This window comes from Carassius gibelio, chromosome A10 (genome assembly GCF_023724105.1).
Source record: "Carassius gibelio isolate Cgi1373 ecotype wild population from Czech Republic chromosome A10, carGib1.2-hapl.c, whole genome shotgun sequence".
Lineage (NCBI taxonomy): Eukaryota > Metazoa > Chordata > Actinopteri > Cypriniformes > Cyprinidae > Carassius > Carassius gibelio.
The window spans coordinates 16,277,968-16,290,896 of record NC_068380.1 but is presented as its reverse complement, the minus strand read 5'-3'; the positions used below and the strand labels follow the sequence as shown (position 1 = coordinate 16,290,896).

The following is a 12,929-nucleotide window of genomic DNA, read 5'->3' as shown; positions in this document are numbered from 1 at the left end:
CTGTACAGCAGTCACACCAGTTTATCCATGTCCAATAATTTCACAAAATCAAGCCTAATGAAGGTAGTCCTCAAATGAACCAGTCTCATGATATACATCATATTTTATCTGTTTGAAGTGAGTTTTGCTGAGGATTTGCATGCTATTTAATGGTTAATGTATTTATTGGAATCTGCATGTTCAAGAACTGAGGTTGTTAATTGCCTTAACAGTAATTCATTATTAACCATTCTTTTTTGTGACCCTTAACCCTCCTCTCTTCATCTCCTTCTGTTAGTTTCCCTTACAGGAGGAAGTAGCGGGACGCCCTGTGCCCTGTGCTGCCTCTCATTGCTGTGAGTGACGACATCTCACACTAGATGGAGCCTCAGCATCACACCTGATGCTTCACTGTGCTCTCCACCCCTTTAACTTGACATGCTGCTCTTTGAGTAGCATAAATGTTGACATGCAATCTGTATACAGCGTATATGTTCACAAATGTTCACTCAAACATCTCACACTCGTATCAAGCACAAGAAAATACATGTTGAAATTGAAATGATTTTGTTTTTGCACATCATCTTTCACTCTTGATTTTTAACATCACCAGGCAACTATTTTGGATGGGCTGACACCCTGTAAAAACATAGTTATGCATTGCACACTTTTTCTTCTAGGAAACAATAATTGACATGAATATTTGGATGTTTTGTTAAGATTGGATGCATCCTGAACTTACATCTTTGTACTTGTTTATATTATGTGGCTACTTTGTTGCAATGAGACACATTTGATTTCACTTACCATCTTAGATGATCAAAGAGATTTGGCCTTTACATTTTTCAAGTAATCTTTCATTTATATTAGCATATTACATATATATAAAGCAAGACAGATTGGCATTTTATGTATTTCTCACCTGTAAAGTTTTCCTGTCTAGCTTTGGATGACTTGGACAGTGCGGTGGATGATAGAGACAGCGACTACAGGAGTGAGACGAGCAGTAGTTTACCTCCATGCTATCACACTACAGCCCAGCCCAATTCTTCACTTCATCAGTATCCCATGGGGCCACGCTTTCAGCCGGCAATGGATTCCTGTGCTGACTCTTTGCACAGCTTTGAATTTGACTATAGGGATCATCATGCAAGCAGGTACATTCAGTTCCTATAAGTACTGTATACATCCATACAGTATTATACGACTTTGTGTACAGCTACACCAGTTTTACAACTTTTAGCACAGAATATAATGGTTTTTGGATCGTAATTTCCATAACTCAGCTGTGGAATAGCAGTTTATATGTATGGTTGCAGATCATCCTTGTTTGTTATGCTGAACTTTAAACTTGCAATTTGTGGATGGATTTCTAGTCTTTTAGACTTATGAAGTGTGTAATAGAAAGAATGGTGCAATGGTGCAATAAGGACTGTCATTTCCACCTCATATTTCTGGTAATTCACTAGGGTCACGATTGGCCCGATCGTTAATGCGCATCTCGTCAGTAAAGCCGGTTCTCTAATCAGCGGTAAATTCCCTCAGGTGCGTGATTTGAGAAGGTGCTCGTCCTTGATAGAGAAGAACATGCATGGATTGAGGAAAGGCTTGCCATGACCCTGTAGTTAACCGTTTGTCATAGTGCAAAAGCAGAATCGGTTGGAGATGAGTAAGCTGTCACCTCTAAGGAAGTAAAAGATAAACCCATAGACGCCAAAGAAAGAAAATGAAGTGGTGCTTCTGACCATGGAGTGGCAGGGATGAAGAAAGTCATGAGTTCATTATTTAGCTCTTTAACAGATAAAGTTGTATCAAACTCAAAACAAGTGAGCTCTAAGTCTGATGAACAATCAGAGACACCAAGTAATGTACCTGTTGGTTCTGGTATATCAAAGTTGTTTTCCTTCATGCCAAAGTCTGTGAGTCCCACACCAGTAGCTGTTGAATTCCCTACCCAAGAGCCTCAGAGGAAGTTTTCAATGCCATATATTTTACCTTTCCAGCCATCTGATGTCAAGTTTCAAGGGATGCACAGTCAATTCAGCCAATCAGAAATGAGCCCAACAAATACACTGTTGTCACAGTTCACAGCGAGACACCGTCCTCTGTGAATTTAGTGTGAATTTACTGTGAAATGCAGGGAAAATGTAGCCGGAAGATCATTCCAGAGTTTTGAATCGCAATACAAAACTCAGTACAATGCACAATGTGCATCAAGTCGCTGATGGTGAAAAACGTAAAACTCTTAAAAATATCTCCAATGAGATAAATAGTGATAAGACGGATACTGAGCCTATAACACGAAAAGCTGCTGAAGAGTCAGGATTTTTCAGACCTTTTAAGAAATCTGTGTTCATTCATCTCACCTGGACCTCCAGTACCTCCTCTGACTCAAACACATGCAGTTTTTCCTGTCTTCAGAAAGCAAAAGATATCAGGGTAGAACAACTTTCAGACCAATGCTCCCTTATAAAACAACCTTTTGTCTCCTCTGACAATCTATCTGTCCCCCTCCAAAGGCAGAAGGGAGGCTTTTATCTGGATTAAGTTTGCATATAGTGTGGTCAAGTCCATTAAAAATTTTGCCACAAAACTCAATTAAGACCGATCAAACTCTTCCTGCCCAAAACAAAATTACAGGTGTATTTCCATCTTCAGTTCCAACAGTGCAAAATCAACAATCGTAAGGAATCATGAAGAACCTGAAGTAACTGCTAAAGGGAACACAGAGACGAACAGGTTTTCTAGTATCTTTAAGATGGTATCAACTGAAGAAGTGCAGCCTGTTACTCCACATACCCAAAGGCCTTATATTCAGAGCTCTCCGTTTCCTTTAAGGTCAAATCAGAATGTACATAGGATGCAACATCAGAATCCATCTTCTTCTGAAGAACAAATACAATTTAGACACCATCATCCAGATTCAAATGAAGTCCCTCCTGTTACGGAGCAAAAAGTATCTCAGCATGAACATCAAGGCCTTTTCTCAGGTTTGTTTAAATCAGCTTCTTCTGATACATCAGGTGCATCTACTAATAAACCACAACAAGGAGGCTTACTCTCAGGGTGTTTCTCAATGTCAAGGAAGGATCCTCGGAAGCCAGTATTTCGAGGATGCTACGTCATCGACATCCGTCGAAGGACTGTTCTAATGTCGAGGATCCTCGGAATTTCAACCAAGGACTGAGTCCTTCATTTGAAAAATATGCCATACACAGGAAAGGATGCATATGTGTATCTATCACACTCTTCGCGCTCTCAAATCACCCACAATCCTATGCGTGCAGCTTTGCTATCTTGTTCAAAAATTAAAGTTTGAGGGCCCTATTTAAACGATCTGAAACGCAAGTGTCAAAGTGCGAAGCGCAAGTAACTTTGTGGGCGGGTCTCGGCGATGTTGCTATTTTCCCGGTGGGATAAATGGCTCTTGCACCCTGCGCAAATCTAAAATGGGTTGGTCTGAATTAGCTTCATTATTCATAGGTGTGGTTTGGCGTAACGTGAAATAAACCAATCAGAGCGTCACCCAACATTCCCTTTAAAAGCAGGTGCGCAAGCTCCATTATGGATTGCTATTATTATGGCGTATTTACCAGGCGCACGCCAAGAGCGGTTCACAGCCGAGGAGACTGATGTTCTTGTGAGAGCAGTGAAAGACAGAGAAGTTGTGTTGTGTGGGGATGGGAGAAACGCACCCAAAATAGCGTCATGATTTCCTTCATCTCATGTGTTAATATTTTTTTAGTGTAACAATTTATGATTTGCAAAAATAACTGTTGCATCTGTGTAGATTACATGAGCAAAGTGTATGCGCGTTGTGCACGCTATACATTATGGTCAAGCATGCGCCCATAAAATAGCATAATGGACAACGCGCAACACGCCACTGACTTTAGACTAGGTTTTTTCTGGTCAGTGGGGCAATTGTTTAATGGAACAGCAAATTAGCACCAGGGATTGTTTGCGCCGGAACACGCCTCCTTTTTTGCGCTGAACCGCCCAGGGAGCGCAAGTTCATTCACTAGTTTAGCGACGTGCTTCTGTGGAGGGAAAAGCGCGCTTTGCGCGGGTGCAAAATAGGAATGACACATGCGTCGGTGTACAAAGTCAATTGCGCTGGGTGCAAGATAGGGCCCTGAGTTTTAACGGTTTTTATTTACGTTACCAAACATTTGTTATAACATTAGTAAATATAAGTAAAGTTTAACGTTTAAATGCCAGTACGAATTACTACCATATTGATATTGTAAATTATACTAATACAAATGGTTAACTGAACCGGACCTGTCATTTAACAATTGGTTGCGTCATCGGCATTTCTTTTATAAATAACTAGTTAAGTTGTCCAAAGTAATTTAATGATACCATCCACAGCGTTATTCAAACGGACCTTTTCACTGACGTAATGACGCAATTACGTGCACTTGCTAGCCTGTTCCATTTACGTGTTCTCCGAATGCTAAAGAGGAGTCTCGCCTAGCCTCTGAAGGAAGTGACTTGGAAGGACCAGTCCTGCCAAGGAAGTATCCTTGACATTGAGAAACGCCTTCAGGATTCCTGGAATTTGCTTCTACAGTTGATATGACCACAGGTGCTCAACTCAATCAGTCACAACAAAGGAGTCAGTCTGCTCAAATAATAAATCAACAAACCCAACCTCATTCCCAACAAAGTGTACCTAATCCTAATTTCTCGGGCTGTTAAATGTTTCCTCCAAAGAAAATAATCGACTCATAAACCCCCTCAACAAAAAGAATTTCAGCAACCTTCAACATTTGCAAGTGCACCACCTCAACAACAAATTATTTTATCTGAACTTTTCAGGTTTTCCTCTAATGACAAGATTTCAGACAAGATCTTCCAGGAACAACAAAAATAATCAAATGCTAGTTCCAGTCAAGATACTGTACAGCAATCAGACCAACATCAAAAAGGTATAATAGATGGCCCTAGACAAAGTATATCCCATCAAGAACCTTCTCAACAACAAGGTTTTCTGTCTGGCCTCTTCAAGTTTGCTTCCTCTGATGTTTCTGTATCTCAGTCAACAAAACAAATACAGGCATCTAATCAGTCCACTCAGTTCTTATCAAAAACAATTGTGATGGGACAAAGCCATCCATCTAAAAATAATTCATTTACACCAAAACCCCAGTCAGGCGGTTTCTTCTCTCACTTTCTTAAAACAACCTCCATTGAGTCACAGGAACTGAATCTGTTACAAAGGAAAACAAGGAACAGCCAGTTGTGACAAAACAAAATCCTCCTATGGCAATAACAGATAGATCCTCTCAGTCAGAAAATTTGTCTGGTCTTTTTCAATAAATTCACATTCTCATTTGAAGATGTATCACCAAACAGTCAGAATTCATTTCAACAGAAACAGGAGGAACAACTCATACCAAGAGAGATTTCCATTCATCAAGTTCAATTATATAGACCGCTACCTCAAATACGTTCTCGGAATTAACATGTACTACAAAACCAAAAGCCATCTACGCAACAAGATTGTTTATCTGGTATATTAACCAAGAATACAACAACGATTACCGCTGCCAAACCATATAATGTGGTTATGGAAGGATCACATTTGAAAGTCAGTTCTATAGGACTACTGAGACTAGAGTTGTTCTGATTCCGATACTAGTATCACAACAACAAATTCTGGCATCGGCGAGTACATGAATCCATATACCGATCCGAAACCATTTTCTTAAACAAGACCTAGTTGTGACCGCTAGCTTTGCCTAAACGCTGAACGGTTCTTCTTCGCTGCTCAGAATAAATTGCAAACACAAGAAGTTGTGCTGTGTTGCTACAAGCAACACCTATTTAGAGCTGCGAAGAAGAAATTAAAACACGTTAGCAGCACTGATCTATATATGACTGGATCACTCATTGCTTTCTAAACTGCCAACAGACAGTGAAGCCGCTTCTATATTATAGATTATTGGTTAGCAGAATTGCCGCTGTTTAGCAGTATTTCAGACTGGACCAACCAGACCGTAAAACGGCAACTATTTGTTGCAGTTTTTTATACAGTTATATTGTAAAACTAAAATACCTTTTTTAGTTTGCAGTGTTAGATTTTTGGCTGCATTTGAAGTTCTTTTTCGCTTAAGAAAATAAATAATTTTACTGTCAAATTCATGTCAGATAATAAAACCACTAATAAATACAGTAGTTCACCATGTATTTGTTCATATTTTATTAAGAAATACGTCTGAAGCACACCAAAAAATAATTCTAGCAATTTACACAGGGCTAGTATATACAGATACACACCCAGGTATCGGATCAGTACTCGGTATCGGCCGATACCCTGAGCCCAGGTATCGGAATCGGTATTGGGAAGAGAAAAAATGGTATCTGAACATCTCTAACTGAGACACAAAGTGTGTGACCCAAATAATGTCCTAGCATCTGTGACACAAGCCTTGATTTGAGGACACCAGCAAGTTATGCAAGATCACAACAGAATCGTGCTGCATACACATCTAATAGCACTGGTAATTTACCTCTTTTATATAGCACACAAAACGCTTTGCTCTCAAGCCAGATAAGAAACACTTTATTATAGCACTGGGAATCTTAGTAGCCTCCCTCTTGGTCACCCATCTCAAGCATTAATATCACAGGAATATTTAAGGCAGAGTTATCCATCCTTACATATTGTATCTGAATATTCATTGCATATTCTTCATATTCATTGGCACTTAGTCCCAATGATGAATGCTTATGGATCCAAGAATCTGGAATTTTTGGCAACAGCTGAATGATCAGTCATTGGGCTGCTACCATGACGGACATGGAAATATAGCTAGTGATCAAATCCATTTTGAATTTGAGCATGAAGAATAATGCTAAATTAGGAAAGTGGCACGCATTTAGTGCAGATAGTTGTTGCAGTCTTAACAGTATTTCATATCACCTCCCCATCTGTCTTACTCAGCTAATGGACAGTATATATACAGCATCAAGGCACATCAGAAATTTGCGGTCAACCTGGGAATAATGGAAGCTATGTTAATGTAGCAATGTCCCCTTGTCATTGGAACTACTCTTCAACAAGCAACAATGATATGGAGGAACATGTGCACCTTGAGCAGTCAGAGTGGTATCAGCAATGGCTTTCACTTTTGGACCAAGGGATGTGGTGGCCAGCAGATGATGGAGATTGTGGATATTTTGTCTACCCTGATTATGAGTACATTTACGCTCTACTGACAGACATGTCTGGGCAATATGTCTATGCATGCATTCCAGAACAAGAGTGGGGAAATACAGGGGACTTCTATCCTAATGCCTGACTGTATAATGAGATGGTTAAAGTTTGTGGTTTTAAGATTCCTCTCTACAATGAAGATGAGCTACTTTGGATTCAATGGCAAGGCCAAAGTGAAGATGAACTTCTTACCGCACCACTTGATTTGCCAAGCTAGTTCTCTTGATTTAATTTGGTGCAGCCACAAATTCACCTACCACATGTGTCTACAGCTGCTATCAGCCTCAACAGAGGCGACATTCATCTATCGGAGTATAAATAAAGCATATAGATGAGGTTTCTGAAGAGGAGTGTAGAAAGAGAGTACAGCCTGAGGAGCAGTCTTATCAATCCATTAAGAAAATATCCTCTTTTCTATCCTCCGTTGTTGGCAGAAGTAATTCTGATTCAATATCAACCAAAAATACAACTGCTTCAAGGTCATTATTCTCTCGAGGGGACATGACGGAGGATAATAAATTGGAGATTGTGGGTTTTAGCCTGTCAGATTTGGGCTTCATGGAGTAAATTAAATCAGGACCCAAGAATGATGATTCCAAGCATTTGATTCCCTCAGCTAAGAAAAAAAAAAGAAAGAAAAAAAGAAAAAAAAAAAAAAACCCAGCAGCCTCCATGGCTCCAGTCTCTGCTGATATTGCTGACAAAAGTTCAGATCACATTGTTGAGACAATAGCTGCTGAAGGGAGTATGCCAGATGTTACTGTAAATAATTATCAAATGATCAAAGGATATTGATTCAAATTCAGAGCGGAGTACAAAAACCATAAACTCTCTACTGGTGCCAGTTCAGCAGCAAATTCATCAGGTGGTCTCTTCTCACAAACACACTCAAACACAGAAAGAAACACATTATTTGGCCTTCCAAGTAGCTTATCCACAGAATCTATAAAAACGAACTTTTCAGTGTGTTTATATCACCAGAAGCACCCAAAGCAGCTGACATAACACCTGTAACACATAACCATCTGTTACCTGTACTCCTCAGTCTCTTCAGTCAGTCCAAGATCAGAATGCACATAATGATTTACTGTCATTTTCTGGTGATGTTGCATTGTATGGAGACAAAGATTAAAATAGAAACCCATGAAAGAAATGCATGCTACTGATACTTTCAGTAATTTATCAACAACAAGTATAGATCCCACAGCAGCTTCCAGTTGCCATCCAGGTGAAACAATTGTTAAGAAGCCTTCTGAGGGTGAAATAATACTTGAGAAAACCATTGTCATTGTTTCTGAACCTGAAGCAAAGGATACAAACAAATCAATATCTGCAATCGAGAGTAGCTCAAAAGTAGCTCAACATCCTCCATCAACAGAAACTTCTCAGTCCATGTTTGGCATGCCAAGTTTATCAGCACCCAAGTTTGCTTTCATGGCTGGAGCTGCAACTGCTGGAAAGTCTGTTGGATCTTTCTTTTCTTCACCACCCTCAATTCCAAACACAGAAAGTGGCAAGGTTTTTTCTGGACTTAAAGCATTTTCAGCGGGTCTGTTTCAAGAGTTGAGGTCTAAAGAAGAAACGTCAACATCTTTGTTTGGAACAAAATTGGATTTTCCATGGCAGAAAGAAACACAAGAACCTCCTAAGCAACAAAGACCTCAAATTGTTACAACACAGCCTAAAGCTCAGAAGAATAAAGTTCACATCGAGGATAGTACAACTACTGAAATGGATTATGGCAATTTTATGTTAGAAGAAAATTCTGAAATCACACACCCTGTGGATGTTAAACAAGAAATTGTTGCAAATTCTCAAGTCCAAAAAAAAAAATTCTCAGTTTATCACTCCTGATCCTCAACTTCAAAAAGAACTGGAAATCCATATCCAGACACCACCTTCTAGAGATGACTCTTCAGGATTACAGCAGGAAAAGAAGGAACTTTATTATTTTGCACTAAGTTTACATGCACAGCCATGATTCTATTAAAAATAATTCAGGTCACAGCAATGAAATTATAATGAGAGTAGGGCTTCTAACAGTGCTCATACAAACCTGTTGAAGACCACTTTACCACAAGGATTTTGTGGCGATTGTTGAAATTATTTTAAAATAAATGTAACACTAAAGTATGCTGTCTGAAATATTCAAATTCTAAATTTAGAGACTTATAATACACCCTATAATACACCCAGCCCAATGCGATGCAAGGCACAGAGCAAATGTGTTTGCTAGTGTCAGTCCGGTGCTGTTCGCATTTTCCCGCCCATCGCCATGTTGTTTAATTATCAAATGCATTTGAGCTCATTTGTGCGCCCATAGGCGAGCTGGTCTAAAAAAGAGGTGTGATCTGATATATATATTTGCTCGCACACAAGCAGCTCCGTTTCATCTCGGAAACACGTTCTGTCTTTGCGCTTGGCAAATTCCGCCGTGTAAATAGCAAAAACGTCATGGCACAAGCGAAACTGGCTCTTAAAGGGAATGGAAGATAAGACTCTTATTGTTTTAATGCATGTTACACCCAAAAAACACCCATCACTCATTAAGAGAATAGGGACAACCCGTTTAGACCATGCGCCCAGGCGCGCCAACCGTTTTTCCGTTGTTAAAATAGCCAAAGTGGATTTGGACACGCCCTGAGTGCACCTGCGCCGTGCGCTTTACACTTTGTGTTTAGATCGTTAAACTAGGGCCCTTATTTTTATCAGTAGATCTCAGTATACTGAATAAGAATATTAATGGGCATGTAAACACGTTAACAGACTTTAGTTTTAGCTTTAGTTTACGAAAATGGTGACTTTTCCAATGTGTGATTTATTTCTTAGTGCTATGTGATTTTTGTACAGTAACTTTGGCTCCTTGTAACTTTGTATTTCCCTTAGGTTTATGTAGCATTTACGGTTTATTAATTGGAGACTTGCTAAATGGATGTTGTTTAAAAAAAAAATCAGTTACTTTGACTCACTTGTGGCAATCTTTCTTTGTTTCTTTTCATTTCAACCACAATAGTCCTGTGGACTCCAGTCGTTTTGGATCCTCAGGGAACCTCAGCCAAGCTAGTTCTCAGCTCAGTGAGACTGGTCAGGAGAGTGCTGCGTGTTCAGAGTTAGAGGAGTCCTACCATACCTACCACTGTACTAGCTATCAACCATCCAGAAATGGGCCTCAGCCTACCAATGGACATACTTCCTGGGGGGAACATGAGGGATTGAAATCCTCCCAAGACAACGGAAGGGGTATAAGCAGCACTATAAAAAAGGAAGTGGTTTCTCAAGTGGACAAAATGCCTGAAAAAACTCTCAAAGGGTACAGATATTGTACTGGCTTACAGTGATTTTTCCAGTGTACATTTGGTATAATAAATATTCAATAGCATGATTTCATTTTCATACAGTGTTTTATTTTTGTAGCTTCAGGGATGATGGAACATCGTCGCCATTCTCTCCATCCAGATTGCGCTGGTTTAAAGCAATCAACAAAGTGAGAGCTCAACTTAAGGAGGTATAGTAGGGAAGTCATACCCTCCATCTCTTTGTCTATTCCTTCTTCAATTGTTCTAGTTTCACACTTCAAATCAAACACCACCACATCTTTCCCCCATGAACCTGCACCAGTTACCAGCATCTTATCAATCAAAATTGTCACTTGAATTTGGGCTTACCTTTATTGCTTTTCAGTAGGTAAATCTAAATTACACAACCCAGCCCAGCTCATTATTTAACATCTGTTTTGGATTGGTTGAGTTTCACCATTTAAAATTTAAACTTGTGAAATGTACGTTTTTTAAAAAAACTTTGTGGACATAATTTGGTTGTTTGTTGGTTGGAGATAGTAAATTCATCAGTGCAGTGAAAGTGGTTGTATTCCACTATGGCTCCGTATCAGCAAGGCACGCTGGATTCTCAGCCTAGACCTCACAGCTTTAATCTGCAAGGGCCAAGGTCAGGCTCTATAGTGTTGCAAGTCTCAGGGAGTTATTACGCATTGAGATGCAGGGAGTTAGAGATAGCATGTATCTTGAAGAGTATTTAATGACTAGTTAAAACAAATTGGGGACATTTAAAGTTTACAAAGTAATGTACGTGGCTAGTTCTATTGCTTTTGCCTAATTATTAAAGTAGTGGAATGCAGTATGGTAAATATGTAAACACAACCTGTAGCTTTACAGTGTATGTTCAGTAATTATTCGTGTTATGTTTATTATAACTTTTTTAATGATATATTATTTATTAACATAAAGGTAACAATAAATGGCCAGGATAAAATTTCCATACTTTTGCATAAATCAGTTAAAGTATTATAATATATTATAAAAGGTGAGTAATTTATTCGGATTTCCTAATTAAGTGGTCTCATATACTGCACTCTTCATTTAGGCTCCATTATAGTGATTGCTGTTTGAGACTTGAGACTGATAAATTAATACAGTCAATGTATATATACATTGTATATATATACATACAATGTTACATACATTGGCAATGTTTGGACCCAAATCATCAAAAGACTGCTTCAACAAAAAAAAAAATTATTTAGAATTTACATATGATCAAATTATTTGATTAAACATGACTTTTACATCTTATGTGATTAATTGAGCTGTTTTCTGGACACTGTGTATTCAGTTGGTGCTGTAGGGAATCCGTGTGGATCATCAAAGAAACCCAGGTAGGGAGAATGCCAAGTACAAGTAATAGCCCATTAATAAAGCATAGAAAAGTGGTGAAGAATGAAGGTAGACCTCTAACAGCCAGACTGTACATGTCAGGATGGGATGTGGAAACGGATTACCCATATGTACCAAGGAGAACCAAGTTAGTGGAGACACTGGAGGCAGTGAGGAGGATCACTGCTCCTGCCAGAACAGCGCAGATTGATTGGAAGCTGTTGGACGCCCAGATACATGGTACAGGTATAACGGTTGCGAAACCAGTTATTCATCGTGTAGCAACTCTGAACACCTATCCCTACTGTTTAGAAACCATTATGACTCCCCATCTCGTTCATCGAGATGAATCGTGTAGTGGGCCATCCCGAAGCCTTAGTTTTTCAACTGTTGGAATGACAGACTATGATGATGGTTGCAGAAATCTACACTCATCTTGCGATCATTGCCTCTGTTATATGGATTTGGAGAAAGACTGGCCTGAAGGGGTTTGCCCAGATGTGTCTGAGGATCAGTATGACCCAGATTACTCTGAAAATCCAGACACTGAAGAGTCACCGCCACCTAATCTAGGATATGATGTTGTAAAGATAAGTAAAGCCATGCTGACTTTCCATTCTGCTCTAAGGGGAGCCTTTACAGAGCTTGATGCACCTAAACCACAGTGTCCTAATTCCCAAGTAAACCCAACTACCTGTAAATCCAATGACTTTGAGAAAGATAGCACCACATCTGGTGATTCAAATGTAGAGACTGTTGTACCCTCTGATGGTGCAACTTTAGGTCTCAGTGTGTCTCCTCAAAAAGGCATCAAAGCCTCTTTTCACGATGAAGGAATTAAAGGAATTACTGTAGAGGAACCTCTAACAGATCAGAAACTTTCCAGTCTGCAGTGTGTTCCAGAGTTGTGTGGATCTGAGTTCAGGGATTGTTGATTCTTGTGCTCAACAAATGGCATTTGGCTTAGCTAATATGGAAATAAGTCCAGAGGGCACCAATTCAGGAACACTAGAGACAGATGTTAATGGAAAACAGGCGGAGCATAGTCTTGACAA

At 39.4% G+C, this 12,929-nt stretch overlaps 1 protein-coding gene across 2 annotated transcripts in view; it reads left to right on the top strand.

Annotated features, from left to right (window-relative positions):
• LOC128021361 (protein unc-13 homolog B) overlaps positions 1-12,929 on the top strand; it is a 60,886-nt gene that overhangs the window by 23,542 nt on the left and 24,415 nt on the right. For both annotated transcript variants that reach the window (XM_052608483.1, XM_052608482.1), the window contains exons 7-10: positions 278-335; positions 923-1,136; positions 10,218-10,514; positions 10,619-10,709. In XM_052608483.1, the coding sequence (XP_052464443.1) occupies positions 278-335; positions 923-1,136; positions 10,218-10,514; positions 10,619-10,709 (660 nt within the window). The remainder of the gene's footprint in view (positions 1-277; positions 336-922; positions 1,137-10,217; positions 10,515-10,618; positions 10,710-12,929) is intronic.